Here is a 26,956-nt window from a genome sequence, read left to right as displayed (position 1 = left end):
AAATACTGCACGTTGTACTTTTGCAGAGGATTTGCCATACCTCTTCGGCTTCCTCCTCTTGTGCATTTTGAAATATACTCAAACAAGACTGAAAATGTATCTTCTTACCTACAAGGATGCAGTGCATAGCATATGTGGCAACTTTTGGAATCAGCTTATATAAAATGTGAAATATATTTTTTCACTTGTTCAGACTGAAGGATCAGAATTTAATTAAAGACAATAAGCCCAAGGATATTCTGGAGAGCAGCAGTGACAGTGAAGAGAAGATTCCAGCTGCCAAACCACTCAGTGCACCCAAAAGGAAACTGGAACTTGAGGGAGAAACAGTAGAAAAGAAGAAAAAAGGAAGGCCTCGAAAAGACTCCAGACTTGTACCAGTAACTTTAACTGTTCAGGTGAAGTCAATAAGATTCATTGTAGGTTTCAATGTTCATTTAATGAAGTCAGTCCTGTGTTGATCTGTTCCATCAAGTCAGGGAAACATGAGTAGTATCAGTCCCTCAGAATTTTTAGCTACCCCTTGCCTTTAAACTTATTCTTTTTAAAATTTAAGATTATACAAAGCAGATGGACATGGTTTGGCAAATGTGTTCATGCTTCCTCTAAATATGCAGCTACTTACTGAATGGTACCAGCATGCTAAGTAGCGATAACCTGCCAAATGATTGCATAGAATAAAATGAAACACCATTGATTTTTGGTGATCTTTGTGATGGAGACTGACCCAAGCACAGTAGAGTGATTTGGACAGGATGACTTAAACTGTTACAAACTTCCTAGGAACCATGAAGTAGCAAGTTACATTAGAATTTCCATCATTTTAAGGCCTATAGATGTCTCTGGATTTAGTGTTCATAGCGTAGCTTTTCCATGCAGTATACCAGAGGTAGTTGCAGTTGACCATACCTAGTTTGTTTTGGTTTTTTTAGTTCTTAGAAGCTATACTAAAAAACTTGTGTTTAGACAACTCATTGGAAAAAGATTGGTATTTGCATTTGACAATTTTGGGCATTTAAAATAAATTAATTTCTCTTTTTAATAATATAAATTCTAGAATCTATTTGATTTTAACTCTTTTAATGGAAAAAAATTAACTACTTTTGCTTTTTCTTTTTTTTTCCAGTCTCCAGCTACACTGGCCTCTGAAAAGGATGCTGCTTGCATCTCGGCACCAGCATTAGCACTTAAACTGCCAACCCCAATCCCACAGAAAACATTTACTCTGCAAGTAAGTGGTCTATAAGGGGGAAAAAAAAAGTTTAATACTTGGAAAAACATTCTGCTTTATTAATATTCTTACATTATTTAGATCCTTTGATAAATTAATGTTTGAATACAGTGTATTTGTTCAGGCAAGCAAGGTGATATGCTTCAGCTTTGAAGAATATGTCTATATGAGAAAACTTAATGTCAAATCAATTAAAAATGGGACACTTCTGAACCACCTCTGGTTCAACAATCCCTCCTCACAATTAATAAAAGTGTGACATAAAGATAAGAGTCCCGGATGGGAATAAAGATGGCATTGTTTGGGATCTAGTAATAGTTGCTGCTTTTTTACATAGTTCTTTTCCTCTTTGAAAAAGTGTTTGGTTTTTTTTGTATTTCAGGTCAGTTCAGATCCATCAATGTATCTTGAAGTGGAGAATGAAATGACCACAGTGGGAGGTTCCAAGTTGAGCAGGTTAAAGTGCAATCGAGAAGGAAAGGAGTGGGAGACAGTTCTCACCAGTCGGATACTCACTGCAGCTGGAAGTTGGTAAGAGAATATATTTCGGAGAAAGGGGTCCCAAAGACCAGAAAATGTTTTTAGAGTTAGAAAAGTACACTTTATGTAAAGTTAATTACTCATAAACCTACAGACTTACAAATAAATAGGAGCTTTAAAGGTGTTTTTATCTACTAAATTACAAAAGCTTATTAACTGTGTTCTTTCCATTAGGGATTTTGTGACTCTCTGTGCTTGACTCAAGTTATCTTTTTCTCTTCCAACTAATCTAATACATTGATGCTCTTAAACTCTTACCCTATGAGGTTTTTGTAGGGAATCTGACTTCTTTTCTGTTGAGTACTTCTGTTTGATGATTTTACCACTGCTGTTGCAATTTTTACAGAGTACTTCATAATAGATGTGTGGATAAAAATGTGTACTGCTCTTAGTCTTTAAGACTAGTTTCACTCAAAGTATGAGCAGTCTTAAAGCACCAGTTACAACTATTTTCCTGTATGTTTACATTTCTCCTTTAAGCTTCTTCATCAAAGATGACTAAATTATGGTGACAGCTGTACAGGTGCTAGCTTGAAACAGGCTGTTTTGTGACACAGAAGTATTTTCCTGAGCCTTTTGCTATTTTTTTCCTCAATTTTGCTTACTTCCATCCCCAGATTAAATTGAAAGTGTATTTCTGAAGCTTAAGCTTTGAAAAAGAAGCAACAGACCAGATTTTAAAGCTAAATACAAGTACAGGCCTGAAGAGGAGCTTATGTGTACCCTTAAAAGCTCTTTGGTCTAATAGAAGACACTGTATCTGTCTGCAGACCTTCTCTTGCCCACTTCTTTAGACCATCATAGTTATAATAAAACTAAATAGGCATGGAGTACATCTAGGTATATATATAGATATATCTATATTTTAAAAATATTAAAAATCTGTCTAGTTTTTTACCTTTCTTTTTGGTATCCAGGATCATTTTTAAAAGCTTTAACAGCTACCTTTTGGGGGATTAGTCCCAGTTGAATAATAGTGTCAGAAATCAGTCTCATTTTATGCTGCTAGCATTTGACAAAATGTAAATATTATTGTTTTGTTGTTGTTTTTCAGTGAAATTGTAAGTGTAGCCTGTGAGAAACGAATGTTGTCAGTATTTTCAGCTTGTGGTCGTCGCCTTCTTCCTCCTATAATATTGAATACACCCATTTCCACCCTACATTGCACAGGTTCTTACATCATGGCTCTCACCACTTCTGCTACGCTCTCTGTTTGGTAAGTGTTTCGTATGGCTGCAGCAGCTGGCTGGGCTCATTTTTATAGGTAACTGTTCAATCATATCAATGCACTGCTGTTGACACTTGGCTTTAAACCAAATCAGGTGTGAACACAAGTCCACTTTTGGAAAAAGTAGGAAGAGTTAACTGGGCAGGACTTGAATTATGTTTATTCTCCTCTATTCTAGGACAGTTTGTTTATAGAATTTGATTCTAGGAGGAATATGAAGGATCAGCTGGAAGTTACTAGTTTAAACAGCCTCCCTGAGATAGACTCATAGAGATATGTCATGCGTATGGGATGGATTGAAGTGGGGAAAAGGACAAGTATAGATACTTCCAACTTCCATCATACATAAGTTTAAGTTCAAAGTATTCTAGCTTACCTGTAAGATACCAAAATAAAAACTGCAATACTTGTTTAGTTGGAATTGAGTTGTTGAATTTAATCTGTCTCATGCAAGTCAGAGCTCCTAAAGAAGGTATTTGGATCCTTAGTGTTTGCTTAGCTGTTATGAGGTTTCCTGATGGAGCCCTAAAAGTTGTTCTCTTTCTATTGGCTTCTGACTTGCTGTAAGAGTTTTGAGTTTGCCAAAGTAATTTTGGCGAACCACCAGGAAGAATGTCAAAACAAAACAACCCCATAAAACCAACCAAGCTCCCCAGAATCCCATACTTTGTCATGAATGTTGAAGGAGTGCATTTGTTAAATGATTTTGGAGCATTGTTTGTAAACTGCAGATTTATCCTTTTGTTTTTTCAGGGATGTTCACAAGCAGAGAGCCATTGTTAGAGATGAGTCTTTGCAAACAATATTTTCAGGTAATGAAAAAGGTCATTTAGTTACCATCCTGTCAGCCCACCTGCACTATTTGGTGCCATTTATGAATATGCTGAAATTTTACAAAACCTGAAAAGCCTACACATATAATTTTCCTTCTGTATTGTGTGATAAAGGGAAGTCCTTGGCAATAGTGAAATATTGTAGAAATAACTGAGATGAGAATAGGAGTGGGTAACAGAATTGGACAATTATATTCTGGCTTGTTTCTGAATTTGAAAATGCAGTCTTGTGAGGATAAAAAAAAATTAATGTAAATCTGCTATTACTGCAGTTTCTCTGTGTGTACTTTGCGTGTTTATTATCTTAATCATGAACAACAACTGATTGTCTTCCAGTTTGTTACTTCGAAATCTTCAGTTTCTATCATTGCCAGTATGTGGCACAGAAGAAATTACTAAAAAAAACAGTGTCTAAAGCATATTGGCTTCTATTTGAGCTTTAATCCATCCAGTACTAATCAACACTAGCGAGAAAACTGGTTGTACTAGCAGTTTGCAGATGTCTTCATTAGAAGTTATATGGACAAGCTCTGGGGCTTGGAATATGCTGGGAAATGAGATACTCCAGCCCATCCCACTTACGCTGTGTTCTTAGAGAGCGCGCTTCTCTAAGCATGCTGATTTTTAGGATTTTAACTTAATGGGAAAAACAAAGGTAGAGATTTCTTTTGGATCACAGAAGACATAGCAGAATTGCCTCCAGATATGGAGCATATTTCCAATTAACCTCATGTTTGGCAGCATCAAGATTGATAATGTGATTTCCAAAAGAGTGATTTTAATGCTACAACATTGAGCCTAGTGCTTACCATCATTATCTTATGTCTTGACTTTCCTGTGCTTGAGAATAACATGGACTGAACCTTTTTCTGTTGGTTGCTATGACTAATAATTAATGGTGGCTAGCATTTTTAAAATGTTCTGAACTTTATGCAAGACTCCAAAAGAAATACTTTGGTCTGATTTGACTTGTAGGAAGTGATGCAACTGTCTCTCAGATCTTGCTGACTCAGCATGGTATACCTGTAATGAGCATGTCTGATGGAAAGGCTTACTGCTTTAATCCTTCTCTTTCTACATGGTAAGTTATGTATTATTTCCTGCTTTTACAACTTAGCAGAACTGACCTGTATTCTGGTTTAGTGTTTTACTCCATGTTTTGAGGATTGGTGTGAGCAGGATCACATGCCAGGCTCAGTTTTGCTTGGGTTCACTATTGTATGTCTTGGCTTTACTCTTATTCTTATGATTTGCTATGTTTTTAAATTTAAAAAATGAAAAAGTTAAACCACAACTTACTTTATTGTTCTTCCCTACACAGTACATACTCTTATTCATTAAGATACATCTATAGATGTTTTTGTTCATGTACATCAGTTGAATGTCAAGCAGTTGGCAATTATTAAAGATACTACAGCCTTACAGTTCACTTCTGTGTGTAAAAGAAAGCAGTTCTGGAAAACTGCAAAAATTTGTCAAAACAATTTTCAGAGATCCATTGGGAGTTTAGACATCTGAAAATTCTTTTGCTCAGATTCTAGTGCAAATAAGCCCTGTGCATTCCAGTCCTGAATGTGTTATGTGCCTGACTTTGTCAGTCCTCGACATTCCGTAATATTTGGTTTTGATCTGATAACCGGTCAAGTTTGAAGAGAGCTCTTTGTCTCCAAAATGTAAAAGTTTAATGAAGACAGCAAGTCAGCCAGGGAGAGAGGGAAGAAATCATTATACCTCAGCATTCCCATGGAAGAGTCATTACTGATGGCTGAAACACAAGGAAAAGCTACATAAAGAGTCTGTGGTAGTAGGCTTTCCCCGTGGATTCTTTTTACTTGTGTCAAAGCATAAGTTCCCATGAAAAATCCATGGTTAAATTATTTACTGCATCTTTCCAAAACAGATTCTTTGTTATCTTTCTAAGAGGGAAACACATGTTGCAGTCTTAATATAATTGTAGTATGTTGTCTAATGAGCATGCTTGATGAAAGGGCTTTTTGTTTTAATGTGGGAAGAGTTGGGGTCTGTGAAAATATAAGTCGGACTTTAGGGCAGAAGAGAGATGAATCCCCTGATATCATTGCTGACTCTCCTCAAACTTTTGGGGGTTTTTTTGTTTGCCTTTTTCCAGGAATCTTGTTTCTGACAAACAGGACTCTCTAGCACAATGTGCAGACTTCAGGAATAGTTTACCATCCCAAGAAGCCATGCTGTGTTCTGGGCCCTTAGCTGTAATACAGGGACGAACGTCAAAGTACGTACTTAATTGCAAGTTTGGGTTTTTACCTATTTTTTATTCATATACTTGAAACAGTAAGTTAATTCTTAAGATGCTAATTGCTCTGAAATTATCAGTAGCTCATACAGTGGGTTTTTTTAACCTTTACATTCTGTCTATTTTGAGACTGAGGGGCAGAAAAGCATACTGTAAACTTAATCATTTTAAGGCTTGTCTTTATTGGTAGGATCTATTTAATTAAGTTTTTGAGAATGTTGGGTGATTAGTCATCTAATGTATATTTTTAACACCTGAAAATGTCACCAGGAAGTTGTATGAGCCAAAGCAGACTCCTGTAAGTAATTTCATCGCTCATCCTTACCTGGATTTGAATTAGATTTCCCAGGCAGTGCTATTTCTGCCTTTCACATCTGAGTTGATTTTTTTTTTTTTCCGGTGGGAGAATCTGTATAGAATCATATGAATCTATTGCTTTTGTCTTGCAAGGGGGACTGATTGGGAAAAATATTTGAAATCCAAGCAAGCAGCACTCTCTGAGACAGAAAAAATATCAGGCTGAAAAATTTCATTTTCTTCAAAAAGGAAATAACTGCTTACTTTTTTCAAATTAGGCTTCTTATGAGAATACATTTATTTGCAAAAAATCCTTTAAATGCTTTAGGCTAACTTTATATCTTGTGTTTTGTGACTTTCACCTGTGAGAGGCAAAGAAAGGTAAAGGCAATTATCTTAGTATCTTGTATACATTTAGGAGTGCTTGGTCACTTATAAGCACGTGTTTTTGAAGAGAAGACAGGTGAAAGGAAGTGAAGAACTGGAGGCAGAAAACTCCATGGACCTTGATACTTGTAAATGGTCCAGAGGTGAAGGCAGCTTGCTATGAAGTATGCCTTTGTCATTAAAAGCTTGAACTCTGGAAGCACTAGATGCCTCTGAAAGATAAATGTAGAACAACTTGTACTACAAAAAGATATATTCCTTAAACTAGTACCTGATTTTATGTCTGGCGTATTTTGTTTGTTTGTTTTGTAGTTCAGGAAGGCAAGCTGCAAGATTGTTCTCTATGCCTCATTTGGTGCAACAAGAAACAACGCTTGCATACCTGGAGAACCAGATAGCAGCAGCACTTATGTTACAGTCCAGTCACGAATATCGCCACTGGCTCCTTATCTATGCACGGTACCTAGTTAATGAAGGTGAGACCTGCCATGCTCTGATCTTTCTTTGCAGCTCTGGTGAAGCTTTTAAGAAGCTTTTTAGAACTTTTAACATTCTATTCATGTCATACATGTGTAGGATTACACCTAAGGTTCTCCTTTTAGCACTTGGCCTTTGGACTCAGTGTTTACTTAAAACCCAAATAAGCTGCTGAAGTGCATTTACTTCCTATAGTACCACGTACTCGGGAATCTTATTTTGGCACACTGACTGTGAACATCTCAAGGCCACCTACAGACTTTGGTAACAGGAATTGCATGTAAGAGTCCAGGGTTCTGTTGGTCCTATCACATGTATTATATGGCAGCAACTACAGATTTTTGAGGAACCAGCATCACCTTGTCAAACAGGTAATGTTCCTCAGCCAACTGATGATTGCTGCCTGTATCAGAGCATGTAAACCCACAGAGAATTTGCTTGTGTTACTTGCACTTTATACTTTGTTATACATTCTTAAATTTCAGCAGCTTCACAGGTTAAATTCTGTGAGGAAAGAGAGGTTACTTGTGTCTCTCTTATATTTAAAGACACTCTATCTCTATGCTATTATGTTAAATAAGGTTAACCAACTAACTTTATGCTTCTTGAATTCTAAATATCTCTGTTGTATCTCTACTTGTCTGCATTGGAAATGTAGTAGTTCCTATTGTATTAACTCGGCCTTATTCCTCCCCATACATAATCGTTTTACACAGGGAAGCAAAACAGTTCACGTTAGGCCACCTAATAGGTGTTGTCAGAGTTAAAATTGAGCTCATTAATTCTTGCCTTTTGACCCTTTCCTTATTTAACAAGAGAGCTTGATGAACTGCATATGATTCTCTCTGTCCTTTCTCTAGTTGAAATTAAAATGTTTATCTTGGGTCATGTTAGAGACAGACTTTCAAAATGCTCCGATTGAGAACCCCTCAGTGGTGTGTGCAGCGTTCATCCTGCACTGCAAATGTCACTGCCTGACGTGTGTAGGCACTTGATGTCAATTCTGCTTTGCCATATGTGTATCACCTTTTCACTACTTTTCTAGGTCTGCTAAGCTTTGCAAATTGCCCATCCTGTCATTACCCCTTTATTCCTATGTTTTCAACATGTAATGAATTCTAATCCACAAACATATACAATGTTACACCTCGATTGGCAGAGTACTCTTGGATGGATGACTTTGTTCTTTGCAAGGAAATTCCCCACTGATTTTTGGGTGAATACAACTGGCCTGGAAGCTGTGTGTAGTTTTATTAAAGGTTTTATTTTACTTTTTAATTTGTGCATAATAATTGGATCTGGTTTAATTTTGTTGGGAGTTTTTTTTGCTAAAGTTAAGAGATCTCTTCTAGTTTAGTGTTATTTTAGTGTTTCAAAAGGATGTCTGGTTTTTTTTTTTACTACCGACTCAATTTTTTCCAAATTCATATATTGACAATAAATGCAACCAAACAACTTTTCCCTTTCACTGTATTTCATCTTGTGTTTTTCCAACTCTGGCAATATCTCTTTTGTATTAGTTCTCTGGCTGTTGAAGTCTGTCAGTTTTCCAATGTTTTTTTGGTTTGGTTTCGATATCTTTATGTGGGAGGGGAGAGTGAGATTGAGTTCAGGGCAGCTCTTAAAACAAACTGGAGTAACCACTCCAGTTTTTCTCCCCTTTGTAGATCATCTTCAGTTATATTTTTGGAGTTTAGAACTTAAAATCCATTAGAACTCTAAAAAAATCCTTTACAAATCATCTGTCTTTGCCAAAGATTTGCTGTTGGAAGAAAATGTACTTACTCAGAAATCAATGTTTTCAGCTTTATTTTGGTCTAGATACTTTTAACTTTCCTGAATGTTATCATTTGCATTGTGGAGTGGTTATATATAGTGAGAGACTTATGAGTGTGATTTTATTTCTGATAATATTCAGGGTTTGAATATCGTTTGCGAGAATTATGCAAGGATTTACTGGGTCCAGTCCATTACTCAGCTGGAAGTCAGTGGGAATCAACAGTTATGGTAAGTCCTGATAATAGTTTAATAAAGAACAAGGAAGAGTTTCCCATTAAAATTACAGACATAGGCAATAGAACTTATTGAACTTAGTGGCAAAAACGCAATCACACATAATTTTTGCTGTCTCTGGAACTTTTTCCATAAGCTGGCTTCTTCCCATGGCACTTGCATTTATTTCATGTGAAATGAAGACAAATGCTTATTGCCACAGTCTCAGCTCTTGAGTGTCAGGCAGATGGAGCAGAGTTCCATGTTCAGGTCTCCACATTTTTCAGACAGCAATTCTGAAACAGTGATATGCCAATGAAGTGTCTTCCCTTCTGAGCACACCCGGACTCTGTGACTGCAGAGACTGCACCAGCTTCCCAGGTATATGAATATGAAGACAGTTTTTATTCTAAGAGTTATGTAAGCAGAGTAAGAACATCAAATACACAGCTCTCTCCAGGCAGGAAAAAGGGCATGAATCTTAAATGGCTCTGTGGAACATATTCATGGGATAAAGTAACACATTCTGAGGATGCTTTTGTGTTTTTTTGCACAGGGTTTACGAAAGAGAGAACTATTGAAAGAGCTTCTTCCTGTTATTGGACAGAACCTCCGCTTCCAGAGGCTTTTCACAGAATATCAAGAGCAGCTAGACATCTTGAGAGACAAGTAGCCATTTCCCCAGATTTCCCCAGCGGGTTATGGTCCGAGAGAAACTGCTGAACAGCATTAACCAGAGACAGAAGAAGAGCCAAAGCTCGGTCGGTCAGTGGGGACACTCCTGAGGAGGCAGTGCCGTAAGGGTCCCAGGTGGATCAGGAGTGACCTGCTTTAGTTTTTAAAGAAGCTCAAGTGGATTTGTGAAAATGAGGAGTGGATGAGCTCGACTGTTTCCCAAGTGAAACTCAACCATCACAGCTGTGGCCTCTGTTTCTATGGAAAGTCGTGGATATGTACTTCAGGGGGATCCTTTTGGATCTGGATCTCATTTTAATATCAAAACTAGCTGAGAACTGTTTGTGGGGTTTCTTGGATGTCCTGTGAAAAGCACAGTACTTCAGAGTACACTGAACAGCATATTTAACCCTGTTTAGGGTTTTTTGTCTGAGGATTTATTGAGGCTCAACACTATATTAAATTAGATGAATGAGCCACGTAAAAATAAATTTCATAAATATTAAGGTATTATGCAGCCAATAGACTCTTTCCTGTGAATATAATAAAAAATAATGAGGCTGTTCTAACACATGGACTATTTTTGTACTAGAATTTGCTAACTTGTAATATGGAATTTTATTTGGCCAACAATCGGGCTATCTCTACAAAGTCATCTTGTAGGAAATGTAACTAATTATGAAAGCTGTTTCAAAATCATTCTACCAAATTAACACGTCATCATCTGGTTTTTAATTTTTAAATGTTTGTAAAAGGCATTTTGGGGGGGAGAGGGGAGGGACACAATGGGGTGGCTCTTTTTGTAAGTACAAAAAATAAATGAACATTGCATTGGTTTAAAAAAACAAAAAAGCAAAAACATGGCCTTGAATTATTACAACAGGCACAGGCATCTCCAGAAATGTCAACACAGGTTGAATCAAGTTAACATTTCTAGAAATAATACTTAGAATAATTGACCAGGCAAGTACTTGTGACCTCCTAAGACCAGCTACAACAGTTTCCCTTGGAGCCACATCTCAGGTGAGGGAGCAGGAGCTGTGTTGAAGTGGAAGTGTTCATTTTCTCAGGCAACACAAACCGAACTGAGCTCCCCTGACCCCTGCCAGAAGTGATCAGTGCTGCAACAAGAAAGGAGGCTCATGCAGTTAATGACCATCTTCCTTGTGTGGCATTTCATAATAACAAAATGGTGCCTGTTACCTGCCAGCAGTTCACTTGGTTTTGGAGTTCCATTGAAACCAAATCAGTTGACTTGTTTTCTTCCCCAAAGTATGCTTAGTGCTGGGAAAGAAGCAAGTGTATATGTTGGTTCTTTTCAGGACCCAACTGTTCAGGTATACCTTAATTTATTGACTTACTGTAAGATGTTTTGCAGTAAGAAAATTAGTACTGAAATAAGTGAGTGTATTACAGCTGTTCTGAAAGGGCAGTTTTTCTCCTAAACTTCTAGAAGAAGCAAATACTAAGAAGCAAATTCTTATCCTCAGCCAGGATAAGAATCAGTTCTGCTGCTGTGGACTTTGGCTGAAGAGGACTTGACCCACTTAGAGAGGTGAGAGTTGGCTCTGCAGTTATATGGTTGTCTGGACCCTAGAGGGAGGGATCTGTTTTCTATGGAGGGGAAAAAGAAAAGTACATTTGGAGGGTTTCATTGCCTTCTGTATTTAACTGCCAAACCTGACACGCAGCAGATAACTTCTTTGTACAGCAGTGTTGCGTGCATGCTGACTAAAGTGAGGAGCAATGAAAACAATGGACTTAGCAGCTGTTCTTTGGCATCAGTGAGTTTTCCACAAGCAAGGAGAGCCATCTGACTTTCCCTGGCCTGTAGCTGAAGTTTAGCAGTACTTTGACAACCAGTTGCAGTAGTGCTGTAACTAGTTTGTGTGCTGTTGCCGTGGGAACGGGTATTGTGTTTCCCATGTAGTTACAGATCAACTGGATGGGAAGGGACCTTGAAAGGTTGTTCTGTTGGATGCCACTGTAGTGAGTGGGGGTATCTGCAGGAGGAGTAGGTTGTACTCATCTTGTGCTCCTGTACACTGGTAAGCACCCACAGAAACGACTGAAACAGGAGATAGAAACTTAGGGAGAGAAGGTGGTGCAGTGAAACAGGGTCTGGGATTGTGACTCGTGGCCATTCTGTGTAGGCAGCTGCCTAGTTGATGGTTTAATGAGGAAAGAACAAATTAAGCATGGATAGTTTTGGAGGTGTCTGGTAAGGGAAAGCTCTGAGGCAGGTAACTTTCCTGCTAAAGGCAGGGTTGTTGGATTCACCCATCCTCTTTGGCTTTGTGCTGTTCATACCCGTCTTGTAATGAACGCTGTTTAATAGGATTGAGAGGTAATTAACTAAGAGAAAGTAAGTTTGTCTTTGTCATTAGATCTTTGAAGAGATGCTAAAAGGCTTTTTATGAGGCATTGTCTCCGTCTGAGGCACAGTGGGTGTTTCTGCTGTCCGTCACTGGAAGGTCCTGTCATTGCCTGGCAGGCCCATGTTGCTTCTTCATTCCATGTAACGAAACGCATCCAAACGCAGGTGACGACAGCGTTGCTTCAGCGCTTTCCGCCTCCATCCAGCCGCTTTCAGACGAGTGCCGAGGGGCCTCCGTTTGCGGCTGCAGGAGGCTGCGGGCCCATCGCCGCTCGGCCCCGGAACGCCGCGCGCCGCCCGTGTTTCCGCGGCGCGGCCTCGGCGCGCACCGCACCGGAAGGGCGCGGGGGGAGCGGGAGCAGCGGCCGGGCCCGCGCTCAGCCGGCGCCATGGGGAAGCGGCAGCACCAGAAGGACAAAATGTGAGCGGGGCTGGGGCTCGGGAGGCGGCGGGGGCTCGGGAGGGGGCGCAGACGGGCGGGAGGGGGCCGGCGGGGCGGGGGGGAGCTGCGGCTGCCGCGAGTGACCCCGCTGTCTCGACAGGTACATCACGTGCGCGGAGTACACGCAGTTCTACGGGGGCAAGAAAGCCGGTAAGAGGGTGCGGGGTGCTCTCCCTTCGCTTCTCGGGGTCTCTGCCGAAGTGCCTCTTCGGGCAGAGCATCTTGTGCTGCGGCCGGGGCCCCGAGCTGTCCCCAGACGGCCTGAGGCCCGCGGGCCGCGGCGCTGCCCGTCGGGAGGCAGCGGAACGGCAGGAATGGGAGGTTCAGCACCTAGCCGATCCGCCCCTGCCGCCAAGTTCTGTGCCCACTGGTAGGGCAGAGCCTTAAAGCTTTTACGGTGCTAATCACCGAATTTAAACTCGCTGCTGTCAGTCTGACAGAGTTGGGTGATTTTCCTGATTGTGTACATTCAGCTGAGCCGTGTGTTTCTGCCCTGTAGAAAAAGTCCAGTGTCAGTTACAGCTGTGTAAGGTTTAGTGTCTCTATCCTTGTCATTAGTAAGTTACCACCACATATAGCAAAATGTAACTTTTGTGTATTTCCTTTTTACTTGGAACACTGTGTATTTATCGTGGGTTTTTTTCTGTCAACAGACCTTCCACGAACTAATTTTAGACGTTTAGCATTTGATCACTGCAGGTAAGACAACAAATTTTCCTTATAATTATTAAATGACACATATCTTTATCGGGCTGTTGGCACTGAACTGTTATTAAAGCCATGTTCTTCCCAGGTAGTTACTTGTGTTGACTTGTGCCTTCTGTGGTAATAATGCAGTAAGACAAAACTCAATAAGAACTGAAACAATATCTATACTTTCTATGATTAGTGTCAGCAGAGATTGGAGCTAATGCCTATAAGAAGGCACAAATGGTAATAATAAAGAACAGGGACAAAGTAATTCAGAACTGTAACATATGTTATAATCTTTCAAATCTGTTTAACTGGGGTTCACATCTACTTTTCCTTGCTCCAAATATGTTTGGTCAATCACTCATCATTCTGAGGCAATGGAATAGGTATATTGAAGGAATATTTATGCAGACTTTCTGTGTTTAGAGTTTACTGCTCAAGTGCTGGAATGAAAGAGAAGAGTTAGTAGAGATAGGTTAGAAATCCTTGTGTAAACTGAATAGTTCAGGAAGCTGCAATCCCCATCTATGAACTACTGCTGCTTGGCTAAAAGCTGGTTGGATTACAGAGGCATGCCTAACAGGAGATGCTGAATGTCATTGCCAGTTACTTCCTAGCCCATTTCAGTTTAAAGACAGTGAATGTTTCTGCTTGAACCATCCTTTGTGCTGACCTGGCCCTGGAAGCATGCTGGGCAGTATTACAGCATCCCATGGCTGTGGTGCTGGCAGCTTCATGTTACTGAACTGCACCGGTACCTTTCATGGACTTTGTTGTTAACCTAATTGCTGTAGAATCAGGTAGTGGGTGTTGGCAGACCACTCTGTATTTTCATTGGTATCAGCCTTGCTTTAATGTGCCAGTGAATCAGCAAAATGTTATTTGCTTCTGTCGTCATGGTTTCCAGACATTTTTATTAAAAAGACTGTGTACTTTTTTCTAGCTTGTCTCTGCAGCCATTTGATTACCCAGTTTGCACACCAGATGGGACAGTCTTCGACATACTGTAAGTTACTGTCTGTATTTAGCTTTATTTTTGTGTTACTGAACTGATTACAGCTGTATAATCATCATTTGGTCTTAGCAAGTTGGCAAAACTAACCACACCCATCAACAGAGGTTTCTGATGGTGCTTGTCACTTATTACTTTACCCCTTCTCTTTTTTCAGGAACATTTTTCCTTGGATAAAGAAATACGGAACCAATCCAATCACAGGAGAAGTAAGTAATGATGGATGTATTCATACGATGCCGTTGTTTTCTTGATGCTCACTTTCCAGTTTAATGTATGGGAGAAACAAAAATGCCTTAATGAAAGCAAGAGAAGTTGATTGGGAAGTGCTGTTTTGAAATATGATATTTGTGAGGTCAGCTTTATTGAAATTAGTGTACAGATTTATTAGGAATGGAATCTTGGGACAGGCTGCCCAGGGAGGATGTGAAGGCTCCTTCTCTGGAGATTTCCAAAACCTTCTTAGACATGTTCCTGTGCCCCCTAATGGAGAGGAACCTGCTTTAGCAGAGGGTTGAGCTGGATGACCTCTGGAGGGCTCTTCCAGCCTCCACCATTCTGGGATTCTGTGATCTCTTTTTAGCTTAAAAAAAAAGGTGAGGGGGAAGGGGCAGAGCTTCTGTATTTGAGCCCTGGTATCCTTTCGCTGTCATCTTGCTAATGATCATTGTAGTGGAATATAATCAGCCTCTATGTGTGTGGAAGAAAGAGGAGGAAAGCATGACTGGGTGTTTTCACATTGGATTGTGAATAATGCAGCGGAGGAAGCTCACAGCTCGTGTATATGTAATGGTATGAATTATATAGATACCGTTTATGTAGACTCCTGGGGTATGTTGCCTTTGACATCACTAAAATCTGTACAGATGGAAACAGGAGCTGTTGTGTTACTGGTAGTGATGCCTGGGAAACGTGACTGACTGGTCAGGGATGGAAAAGGCTGTCTACTGTGGCCTCATACAAGCAGCGTTCTAGTCCATACGGGGCGAGGGGCTGTCAGGCTCACCTCTCCATCTGTGAGTAAGCTTGCAGTGGTATTTGCTAACCAAAAGAATGTTTAGCGTTGTGCAGGTTAGAGAGATTAGCAGATGATATGATAAATGGTAAAATTAATCTTAAACTGTAAAATCTTTTGAATTATCTTGACAATATATTTCAGAAAGCTTCTGACTTTCCTCTGTTGTGATAATTCACTGGGAGATTGGGATTTCACCCTGTGATCATTGTCTTAGTGGTTTTTTCTCTCCACTTTTTCTGTATAAATGATAATTATCAAGAGATTATTTTCTGTAGTAGTGTGAAGTTGCAAAGCACCAGATAAATATGAAGTACTGGAAAATCTCATTGGAGTGATATTTTTTTCCTGGTGTATTTAAAGAGTGTGTGTTGTTAGTGAGGGCATAGAGGAAAATTTTAAACGGAAATTGTTGCTTGAGCTACTTTTCTTTCAGTAAGTGCATTTCCTTTCGTGAGCGTTAGGTGGCAGCCACTGCACATTGATTGTTTAGTTTCCCGATGGCTTTGTGGTATGAGATTGCCTTTGAAACATCTGATTAAAAATTTTCCCAGCAGACAGATAAGAGGAGAAGCTAAATACAGATGCAGCATTCCAAGCTCTAAACGTGAACAGACTATCTGAGACTCGGAATTTTCAGTTATAGCGAGTCTTTCTTCACACATGACAAGGCTGGTTGAGAAGGGATGGAATTACAGCTCTTTCGTTTGGTTTTCTCTGCCTCTCACCACCTTGCTGCTTTGTGCACTGCATGGGAGTTACGGGGTGTTGCCAGATCAGGTTTTTTTCACTCAGAGCACCTCCTTGACACCTGTTCTCATTTCAGACTGTGAGCAGTGAGGTGGTTCAAAATTGGTTTGGGTAAATGCTAAGAAAGAAGTGTAATGTGTCTGATGGTCTGTCTAGTATAGAGAAAAGGAGATTGTGCAGAGTGTTTTGGTGAACATAAATGCTCAAATGAAGTCAGTCTTTGAGATGTGTTAGTTTATCCCGTCCTGTGCTTCTGTAGTTGCTTTGCAGTGCATTTCCACCTCTCCTCAACATGCATCCTCATTTCCTCTATCACTGATTGGAGAGCCTCTTCTTCTTCCCTTTTATTTAGTGATGGACTTGTGCTGTACAGTTTTGTCCTCCACAGGATGAAGGCATTCCAAACCACTTAGAAGTAAAAGGAGATGCTTGCTTTCCAGAGCTGCACCCAGCCCTGCTGAATCCAGCTCTGTGGAGCTATGAGTTGATGAGTGTGTGGTTGAAGGAAAGTGTCGTAATGTAGCCTTTGTTTCCCAGAGAGACAACTCTGGTTTTTGGAAGGAGAGGGTGACATTTGGAAGGAGAGGGTGACATTTGGCAGGAAAGGAATGGGAATGCTGAAACAAGGCAGGGTATGTGGAGGAGGAAGTCAGTGAGTTGAGCTTGTGAATCTCCAGACTGTACTGCCTTCTATTTATCGTTCATCGTGCATGTACCTTCTGTTCCTAGTACAGCTTCCTCATTATGGAGACCAGAAAATGTTTTCTGTAATGAGTGAATGGCTTAGCAAAACCCAAGACTCCAGGTTTGTTTGAAAAGGAATAGAGCCAGGGTAGCTGCAATGCCATGTTTGGTACCATGACTTACCATAGAATCATAGAGTCACAGAATGATAGCAGTTGGAAGGGACCTCTAGAGATCATTTAGTCCAGCCTCTCAGTCTGATGATTCACCATGGGTGATGAGGTTAATTTTTCTTTTTTTTTTTTTTTTTTTGTCTTGAAGTTAAAAATGATAATGAAATCCTTTGTGGCTTGCATTTCTGTTGTTTTGGATTGCTACAGGCCAAACGTTTTAGAGACGTCAATAGGCTACTTGGAACTAGTGTTATTAATGGTTCATTCTTGGTACTCACTGATCCTGTCCAGCTGTCTTGTTTATGAAGTGGACCTCTTGGTGGAAAGTCAGAGAGCCTTGCAGTCATTAATATATTTATCTTCTCAGTGCCCCCAGGGGATAGGACTGGGCTAGTCTTTTCTTAATTGGATCTTTGCAAACTGATCTGCAAGTGACTTCTCTGATTCTTCTCAAATATTGGACCAACCTTTCCTTTTAAAGAAATTTTGCCATGCCAAGATTGCAGTTATTACTTGATATGTTTAAAAGGTTTGAAATTCCTTTCCTATACTTCCTCATGGTTTATTTTTTTTCTTGCTTTCCCAAACATTCTCCTGAGGTGCAGCATGGACACCAATATCTCTCTAGGAGAAACAAATCACCATTGACCTTTGTCTGGAGTTTCTCATGAACTGTTCCATAAAGTAATTTCTGCTATTTTTTTTCCCTCTTTTTAAGAGTGCACTGGAGTTAAAAACCAGTTCTGTTACTGTGCTGATAATTTTTGAAGAAACAACACTTCACTTGCAGCTGAACTACAGCCCGTCAGATGGCATTGGCTTGCTTACTCTTCTTGGCAGCTTTGTCAGGATACTGCCCTGGCTTATGTTTACATAAAATGGCATAAAATAGAGAGGAAAGTCATAGTTAGTTCATTCCTTTTTACTGAGAACAGCACTTTGGCTTCTTGGGCTTGCAGATAGTTGCACGCTTGCCAGAATGTTTCATGTAGCAGCGATACGACAGCCCTGAGCAGCATGCCCACACGAGTCAGCCAGCTGGGCTCAGGAGACCTGATTCCAAGAAGTGAGGTTGGCCAGAGCCTGTCTGGTTTGTTGGAATCTCAAATATGAGCAGGTGATAGATCAGCGTGCCTTTTGACAGCAGTTTCAAGGAAATTGTTCTTTGTTGCATGGATATGTCATATGTGGGCTGAGCTATTTCTCTCCTTTGCATTGTAATGTGTCTGATGTAAATTCCTATTTTTTCACTCTGGTTCAATGACACTCTGACTGCATGTGGGCAGGCCAGATTATTTGTGGTTGTACTTCAGACCCATTCAAGGCTCTGTAACCTTGGGCAAATCTCTCTTCCCTTGTCTCAGAAGTAGCTACAGTCTTTGTCCCTTGTTCACCCTGTTCTGTGGGAATTCAGTTCTTTTGGATATTGGCTTGTAAGGTTTTGTTCCAAAGTCAATTTCATTACTGTTTTAGGTGCATTTGCTTTTAAACTCTTATAGAAGGCTCACCTGTGTGAATTTTCTGCACTGCTCAGAGCAAACTAAAATCCATGTGTCTGCTGATCCTGCATAACCCAGAAAGGCCGTGTTCACGTTCAGGCCACGTGCAGCTGAGTGCTCCTTGCGTGTGTATGTCTTGAAGGACAAACTGGATTCAGTTGAGTTAATTTAGCTTGGGCTTAACAGATGCCTACGAGTCAGGTTAAGAGACGATGCTGTGTGGTGGATGTACGAAACTAGGATTCATGTTTCTGGTCTGAATGAGGCAGAGTACAATTTGTGTTGTGTCCTTCCTCATACAAGGTTAGGACCCAGACCTACATTATTAAGTGTCACAAGGTTTTAGCTTACTAGGTTAAATAGGAAAATTTTTGTAAGTTCTGAGGATTTTTTTTTTTAGGGCTGGGAAAGCCTTTTGCTTGGGCTGCTTCTGAAAATAACTGCAGAAAAGGAGTCTGGGGCACATAAAGAAGTAATAGAAGGCAGAACCACTGACATGGAAAATGAGGACTAACTTTGTAGTTGGAAGGCTGAAAATCTCTGACTTTTCCCAGTAGGGCATCTGCCCTCTTAAAAAAGAGAGTGCTCTGTGTACAAGATAAATATTGCTGTTGTTCTGTCATGCTCTTTTTCCTGTATTTACCAAGTAAAAATGATTTGGTGTGAGATTATAGCTAATATGATCAAATAATTGTGGCAGTACAGGTGCCAGCTTCATGCAGTAAGCCTGTCTGATCCAGCACCCAGAGAGCACATCTTGTCCCTGCAGTGCCCTGCAGCAATGACAGAGCCTGTGGGGACACCTCCTCCCTCCAGTACTGCTCATGAAGGAACATAAACAGTGCCCTTTTTTTTAAACATTTATTTGAAATAGGATTGGTAGGGTGATGCTTGCCTGAATAATTACAGGCACTTTCAAAACCACTAACTTCTTACCCTCAAAAGAAAAAAATGGAACCAATCTGTTATTTCAAAACTTTGGAAAGTCATTCTCAAATACATTCCTCAAATGTGTTCATTAGCTGATTCCTCTCCCAAATGCTGATGGCTGTTGTTACTAAACTTTATTGTGAAAGCATGGTTTACTTTCAATTTGATCAACTCCATTTCAGTCTCGTAGATATCAGTTGTTGGTCATGTGGCAAGAGAACCTTGCTGACCAGGCTAATGGAGAGAGGATATGGAGAAGATTACTTTTTATCACTGAATTCATTAATCCCACTTTAAACATGAACAAACAGCCTTACAGCACGCTTTTTTAATGCACTAAAAAAAAATCTTTGGCTGTCTAAATAAGGGAAATCCTGCCTGAAAAGGATGCAGAAGTTAGAGCAAAGGTGAAGCTTCCTTAAACATAAAAGTGGTGCTACTGTGTGCGTATTTGGTAAACACAGATGCAGAAATAGAAGGTACTGGTAATTGTTTCTTCACACGAGAAGTCAACATAATGAGAAAGCAGGCTTAGGGGTTTTTTTCTTCTTTTGCAGTATTCTGAATAAAGAAACTACAGCATGTCAGGAGTGTGGGAAATATCAAGTGCTGTAGGAATAGGCACTAAAGTACAGGTTAAGTTCCAGCCAAGGCTTTATAGTTCACTACAAATTGTTTTCCACCTCTATCAAATAATCAGTGTAGGGCCTGTATGTTTGAGGAACAGATTCCTGTAAGTGGGTTGCATGAGGTTCACACATAGCTGAGTCAGAGGTGTCAAGAACTCATCCAGCACTGAGTTGAGTGGAACGGGTCTCTGGCCTGAACAGGAGAGAGGGCAAGCTCAAGCTCAGGTTTCATGTGACTCATATTGGCTAAATCAATGGTGACTACAGTACCTAACTCGGTTCATATGGTCTGTGTGGTAGTTTACAGCAGATTGCTGCTTTAATGTGTTACTCCAGGTGTGTTTCTAGATAATGAGCAGCAAATAATGGATGTCATCAGACAAGGATCTGTGGTTTGAAGGTGAACTCTTCCATGCCAGAATAGCAGTAGCTGCTGTTGGAATACAATGTCAGGAAAATGTAATAGCTGTAGGTAATGTTCAGTGTGGTGCACTTTGAGAGTGCTTGTCCACACCGTTCTGCAACATGGTGGTGATACTAACTTAGGATTGTGGTAGTATTCTAAAGATGGCACACAGCAGCAGGAGTCAGATTTTCCTTGTGACTTTTCATCATTTTATCTTGAAAAGCTTTCTTCACTCTTGCTGTTTCCAAAGAGATTGTGCTTACTCTGAGTGTTTTCATTCTTTATCTAGATACAAAATACTGAGAGCAAAAATCCTCCATAAGCAGGCTGTGTCCACATCAATTTTTTTATATCTAGAGTGCTGGAACTGTCTAATTAAGACCAAAATAGTTTGACCAACTGAAATATTTTTTTATGATGTAGAAAAATTCAGGAGCAAGACACATCCTCCTTTCATTATTTTTGTTCCTTAACATCAGAGCACCTGAAATCCAAGTAGTCTGCTACATTTTCTCCTTGGGGCTTTGGAAATGAATGATCATTCAGGTGGATCAGTAACTTCAGGTCTCATTTGGCTCTAGCATAGCTGATGTAGAAATAAGAATGTTAATTCTTCTCTAGAGAATGCTTTTCACATACATGTCAGAAGAAATCGGCACATCATCAGTTTTGAAATTTAAAGTATATTTCTTTATTTTTCTGATGCAACTCAGTCAAGTCTTCAGATATTGTATTAGTTTTAAATGTCAATTGCCCTGTATTTTTCCCTTTGTTATATTTACCATATTTATTTTCCTGTGTGTTTAAAGTCAAGGAAAGAGATTTTTTTTTTTCTTGTTTATTTGTAAGAAAAGTTTCAGTGGGAGGTGGGAATACAGTTTTGTTCTGTGTGAGTAACAACTTATTACAGCGCAGAGAACAAAGCTCACAGAAATAAAACCAAGGGAAGCTTTGTTGTTGAAAAATGATTCAGACAAATCCAGCTTAGTTGATTTTCCTGTGTTGCAGAAAGAAGGGTGAAATGATCAGGAACAGAAAACTGGAAGACTCTCTGAGGCCTTGGGCTCTCTAGCAGCCTGCTTTGCAAACTGCATGCTCTGTCTTGAACTGGTGTTTGCTTTCTTCCTGCTATGACTGCTGAGAGGTTCTTCTGATGGTTTTTCATCTGATAGATATCTTCTGTAAATTTGGGGTTTGACCAACTTGGTCTTGTTTGTATTTGTGCCAAAACTGTGCTTCTCTCTGTAGTGTTTACAGCTGTGTGTTTGGTACAGAGGAATTTAATGCTTTCTTAATGTTTTCATGTTGAGACTTGTATTTTCCTGTCAGATGTTCTTCTTGTGTTTAAGTTCTCTTTACCCTAAATGGTCACATTTGTCCTCCACATCTGTTGGATTTTATTTATCTTCTTTGAACAGAGTTAATCTTAATCATACACAGTAAACGCTGGGTGAATGTGGTACAGTGGTGGGAATATTTTCTAATCTGTTCCTGAAATACTTTGATAATACTTTGATATATTACATGTGACAGTGTAAGACAGAAAACAGTTTCAGTGTATGTACTGAGACACCAGGGGTGCTTTCAGAATAGAATTGGTTGCATTTTCTCTTGATATCTCAGGTCACTTCAGAAGCAGGTACTTATCTAAAACTAAGAGCCAGATGAGCAGAGATTCTTCCTTTTATCTTTTTTGTTGTTGTTTCCAGTTGACTGTTGCTGCGTGTGTTTCCATGACCTGTAGCAGTCTGTCAGGAATGGGTGGTTACAGCCATAATCATTATGCATCTCTCTCCAAGTGCATTTTTGTTTGGGGACAGCAGACAAAGCAGACACAGGCTGCTGCTCAAATTCCTAGAATCAACTTGCATGAGAGAAACTCTCCAGTATGCAGCTACTGAACCATGTTGTCTTACCTCATTTGCTTCAGAAATTATTAGCTTTTAGTCAACAGTCTAAATGAGTTAATATTTGACTAGTGACTGTGAATTTTCAAGGCCCCTGGACAGAAACATGTAAGGACATGATTGCTGCCCAGAGGAATGACTAGAAAGTTATGTGTCATAACTAGAAATGGTCATAAAACACAGGAGAGTCAAGGGGGTGAAGGTCCCAAGAAGGCTGATGGCTTGGAAGAAGACTCCTTTTTTGTTGAGTTTTATGAAACTTTCTCACTCTCCTTTGCTACTGGACAGTTGGTTGTTTCTCTTCCAAAGTTGTATTTGTGTGTTTCACAGCAGTGGACACAATACTACTAAGTAATATCTGTCACCACAGCCTTTATCTGTCCTAAAAGAGGGATTTCGTTTTCTTTTCCCCCAGTATCTGTGAGAAACGCCGAGGATGAGGAAGATGAGGTTTGCCTAGACTAGCTATTCAAGTGCTTTATCTAAAGCAGACATTTAAAACCTTCCAGAGTCACTGGACAATCTGCTATTTCTCCTTCACATCTTGTTGAAGGGGGTTGTGGTGGTGATGGACAGTGTTTTACCCAGAAAGCCAGCTCTGGATACAGGCAGATAAATGTGTCTAGCATTATTCCTAATGCATTATTTTCCTTACAGGAGAAAACTATTTACATCTAGGTCTTGCAGACTGAACAGATAGTCTCTTTTTGAACTTTTCACTGTTTTGGTGGAGTGTGGACATTGGATAGGGTTTTCTAATGGTGACACTTGAAGAATTAGCTCTAGCCTTGACAAGATGTAGCATGAGGTTTCCCACGGATCTGTACTTGCCTGTTTTTCACTTGGAGACTACCTTTTGATGCTTCTGCAAAGCTTTATTTTCCATGAACCATGTTGTATTTGGCTGTGGATCTCTGGATTGGTAGACTTATGACTGCAGTAAGACTGTAGCTTTTATCTTGCATGTGAAACTACAGATCTTTTTCTCATGGAAATTTCTGTTAATATGTCCTTTGATAGAGCAACGTTATTTCTAGTATCTGTGAGCCATGTGTATTATCAAGCATATCTTTATGATTCTCTGGTCAAGGCTTCGGTGACCATATGGTGTCAGTTTAATTAAAATTTAAATATGGAAATACAGTGGTCTGGAAGTGACTAATGAGGGATCTTTTGTGTCTATTTTCATACCAACTCAGTAGTAGATGAAAGCTACAGTTGAACAGCAGCTTCATCCAAGAATGTGAATTGAGGATGTCTTTGTAGCATTTGGTAGACAGTTGTCCATATGATAAATATCTGTCATTTTTGATGCTGAACTGAACATAGAAATGATACCTTGGATCATGAGACTATTCCTGATTGCTGACCCCCAATTTTTAGTGAAAACTACATGAAGATGACTTGTTAAAACAGTGTTGCTGTTTTCAATCACATTCCCATAATGTGTAGACTTGCTGAGGATTTCCAATGCGTTTCCAATTATTTCCAATCCATTTATAGGATCTGAAATAACTGACATTACACATGGAGCTACTCCAGTATGATTCATTGAATTAGTATCGCCATATTTCCTGAAGTTTTTATAGTAGAGAAAGTTGTAAGAGAGCTTCTTAAAATGTGAAGTTGTATGCAAACAGGTCTCATCTTTAAAGGAACCAAATAACTTAAATACTCTGAAATGTTCAGCTAAATTTGGTACTTGGTAGGCCACATTCTGTTTTATTAGTAGTATTTTGTTTGTGTATCTCTTCTGTTTGAGGTAACTCTCTTGCTTGTTTTAGTGGGATGAAATCCTACCAAGTGGCTGTGCCAGCACTGAATGATTTTGTCCTCATGTTGTCAACCAATTCAGACATGACACGTTAATTTTACTGCACGATAGCATCACTGGACTATTGTGCATTCCTGCCAAAGACCATTCAGAAGGGTGTCTGATCCCCAAGTGTTGAACATTTTAATGCTAACTCAATTACTGTTGATACAGTGGGAAAGTCTATATTTACTAAATACAATTCTTGCCACAAGTCACCCATTCTACCCATGTGTGGGTAAGGAATCAAACGAGCCCATTTGATTGCTTTTCAGGCTGGTGCATATCCAACAGGGTCAGAGCCTTATTAACGAGAGGAACAAGGCAAGCACAGACCAAAGAGATTCAGCGAGTGTAACTAATTGCTGCGTGGGGATTGTAGGTCATATCTTCATGAGACACGCAGCGATGACAGAGAATGATTTAATTGGAAACAATCGGTGTGCTTCATGCGCGAGCTGCCACAGTGCCCCACTAACCTATGCGTGGCAGTGACCTCTGCTTGGGCTGTGGGTGAAGGGTGCTGCCCCTCGGGATCCCGCAGCCTGGCAGCTGACAGCTGAGCGTGCGGGGGGCTTCTCGCTGCTGCAAGAAACTAGGTCACGGCCAAAAGTAGCCCTGGCTGCCTTTGTGGAAGTGTGCTTGTGAGAGAGGAGTCAGCTGAGCAGAGAGCTTGCACGGGTTTTGCGTTTGGTTTTTTATAGCCCTTCCTTGCTGCAGAGCAGCTGGCACTACGTGCCATGAAATGCGTCTGCTTTCCAGTATTCTTGCATTAAATATTTTTAGAAGTCAATATGCAGCTCTTGTTTCTGCTTAGGGGAAGTGGTGGATGATTGTGGCCTCTTGTTTTTTGTTAAGAATGTAGAATTTTAGTTAGATTCAATGTTTGTAATAAATGTATTTTCCTTACTTTCTTCCCTGGAGATGGGCTGAACCTGGATAGTACATGTGTGTCAGGGAAACTCAGGTTGGAGGTAATTTTGAATTTGAGCTGTGCATGCAATATTTGAGCTCTCTTATGCTTTATTAATAAGTACAGGGAAACAAGTACTTTAACTCATTTTAGGATTCATTCACTCCTGCTGTCTCTTCCTGTGAAGACTGGTGCCTGTTTGTGGCATAATGGTCATTTCCATGGCAACAAACAGTGTGATGATGCTTGGCAAGCTTTGACTTTTGATGGAGAATAAATAAAAGCAGATTTACCCACATGCAAGCCAACCCTGTTTTCATGTGAAATTAAGAACTTGAGAGGAAAAAAAGATATGATACAAGTTTCCTGCATCATATTATTTAATAATTTCCTGTGTAACATGTAGGTTTTTCAACTGGAAGTCTTGGAATGTGGGCTGGACTTCCTCCTTTGTGACTGCTCCATGTGCAGTTGCTTGATCCTGCAGCCTGGTCTCAGGCACTGAGGTACCTTTGTAGTCCATGACAGTCCTTTGTAGCAGATCATCACCTGGTTTGGTGTTCTGGTGCTTCAAAGATTCCTTATGACAAAACACTAAATCTCCCTCTTGTCTTGCCATACGTTAAGTCATGTCAGTCAACTTCTCAAAAATGTTTTGTAGTGTTGCCCTATTTATATTTTCCCCACGTATTTTCTCATCTACAACTCCTAATCCTTTTCCATCCCTTTTCATAAATACATTGCACAAACAACATCCTTTATCAGTAGTGTGAAGTTCCCATGATATGACACGGGAGTGCTTGGGCATGAAGCTGTTGCCAGCCAGAGTGCAGAGCTGCTTCAGAGGGTGTGAGCTGATGTGACAAGGTCGCTTCTTCAACACAAGCTTGATAGGAGGCCAGTCTATGCAGTAAAAGTTCATAGTGTTCATGCAGCACTTCAGTATAGAGTCCTCATCCTGGAAGAAGGCTCCAGGCAGTGCACATCTTTCAACTCCAATATGAAAATCACTATTTATTTACTGTTGACATATAGGACTGTATAAGTGCTGATCTCAGTGGGGAGCTGATGCCAGCATGAGCAGCTGGTGCACCATAAGTAACTGATGCTGAAAACTAACCTATTTCCATATTATGGAAAGATGTGACCTGAAATACCGAACTATTTCCCTGGGTACAGAGTAAGAGTCCAAGGATTTGGCAGCACTTCTAATGATACATCATGCATTGAAAGATGAAACACTGTGCTGCAGCTTTTGCTACCTTTAAAGAGTTTGTACAGCAGTTTAGACTGTCTTTTCCAATACATTTGTGTTAAGGTGTAAATCTGAATGTTCAAAAATGCTAAACTGTTTCTTAGGGAATGTTTCCATTCTTATTTAATGATGCTCTGCTCCTGTGTTTTGGGCATAGCTAGGAAGATAATTTAAAGGCCTTCCTTCAAATTATCAGTGTTTCCAACGGTTGTATTTCTCTGGAACATAAGTTTGGGGCTGTTGCACAGCATGAGCAGAAGTGGATGCTGCTTTATGTTAGTAAGTTTTTTAGGTTGAACAGCTCATCCAGGATCGTATGTTCATTTTGTCAGCTCTACTATTCCCCTACTACTTTTTTGACAAAATTGTTCTTTTAAGAAGATGAAGTTAATAAAGCTTTGCATTCACTTAGTTGTTTCAGAAGCTCCTGTTGCCTTTGCTATGTTTCTTTGTACCCTAGCGTGTGCAGATGTTGGGGTTTGGGTTTTTGGGGTTTTCTTTGGAGAATCAACTTAAGGAAAAACAG

At 40.0% G+C, this 26,956-nt stretch overlaps 2 protein-coding genes across 3 annotated transcripts in view; both read left to right on the top strand.

Annotated features, from left to right (window-relative positions):
- LOC104563855 (protein HIRA) overlaps positions 1–10,503 on the top strand; it is a 33,548-nt gene extending 23,045 nt beyond the window's left edge. For both annotated transcript variants that reach the window (XM_062010241.1, XM_062010242.1), the window contains exons 16-25: positions 194–398; positions 1,127–1,231; positions 1,614–1,762; positions 2,826–2,987; positions 3,753–3,811; positions 4,808–4,913; positions 5,961–6,083; positions 7,101–7,264; positions 9,184–9,272; positions 9,814–10,503. In XM_062010241.1, coding sequence (XP_061866225.1) covers positions 194–398; positions 1,127–1,231; positions 1,614–1,762; positions 2,826–2,987; positions 3,753–3,811; positions 4,808–4,913; positions 5,961–6,083; positions 7,101–7,264; positions 9,184–9,272; positions 9,814–9,930 — 1,279 coding nt within the window. In that variant the 3' untranslated portion in view covers positions 9,931–10,503. The remainder of the gene's footprint in view (positions 1–193; positions 399–1,126; positions 1,232–1,613; positions 1,763–2,825; positions 2,988–3,752; positions 3,812–4,807; positions 4,914–5,960; positions 6,084–7,100; positions 7,265–9,183; positions 9,273–9,813) is intronic.
- Positions 10,504–12,633: 2,130 nt separating this feature from the next.
- Positions 12,634–26,956, top strand: part of PPIL2 (peptidylprolyl isomerase like 2) — a 69,738-nt gene continuing 55,415 nt past the window's right edge. The window contains exons 1-5 of the mRNA XM_062010253.1: positions 12,634–12,730; positions 12,852–12,901; positions 13,405–13,450; positions 14,388–14,450; positions 14,614–14,665. Of these exons, the coding sequence (XP_061866237.1) occupies positions 12,699–12,730; positions 12,852–12,901; positions 13,405–13,450; positions 14,388–14,450; positions 14,614–14,665 (243 nt within the window). The 5' untranslated portion in view covers positions 12,634–12,698. The remainder of the gene's footprint in view (positions 12,731–12,851; positions 12,902–13,404; positions 13,451–14,387; positions 14,451–14,613; positions 14,666–26,956) is intronic.

Source organism: Colius striatus, chromosome 17, assembly GCF_028858725.1.
Source record: "Colius striatus isolate bColStr4 chromosome 17, bColStr4.1.hap1, whole genome shotgun sequence".
In the NCBI taxonomy this organism is placed as follows: Eukaryota; Metazoa; Chordata; class Aves; order Coliiformes; family Coliidae; genus Colius; species Colius striatus.
The sequence above is the reverse complement of the archived record's forward strand: the minus strand, read 5'-3'. Positions and strand labels throughout refer to the sequence as shown.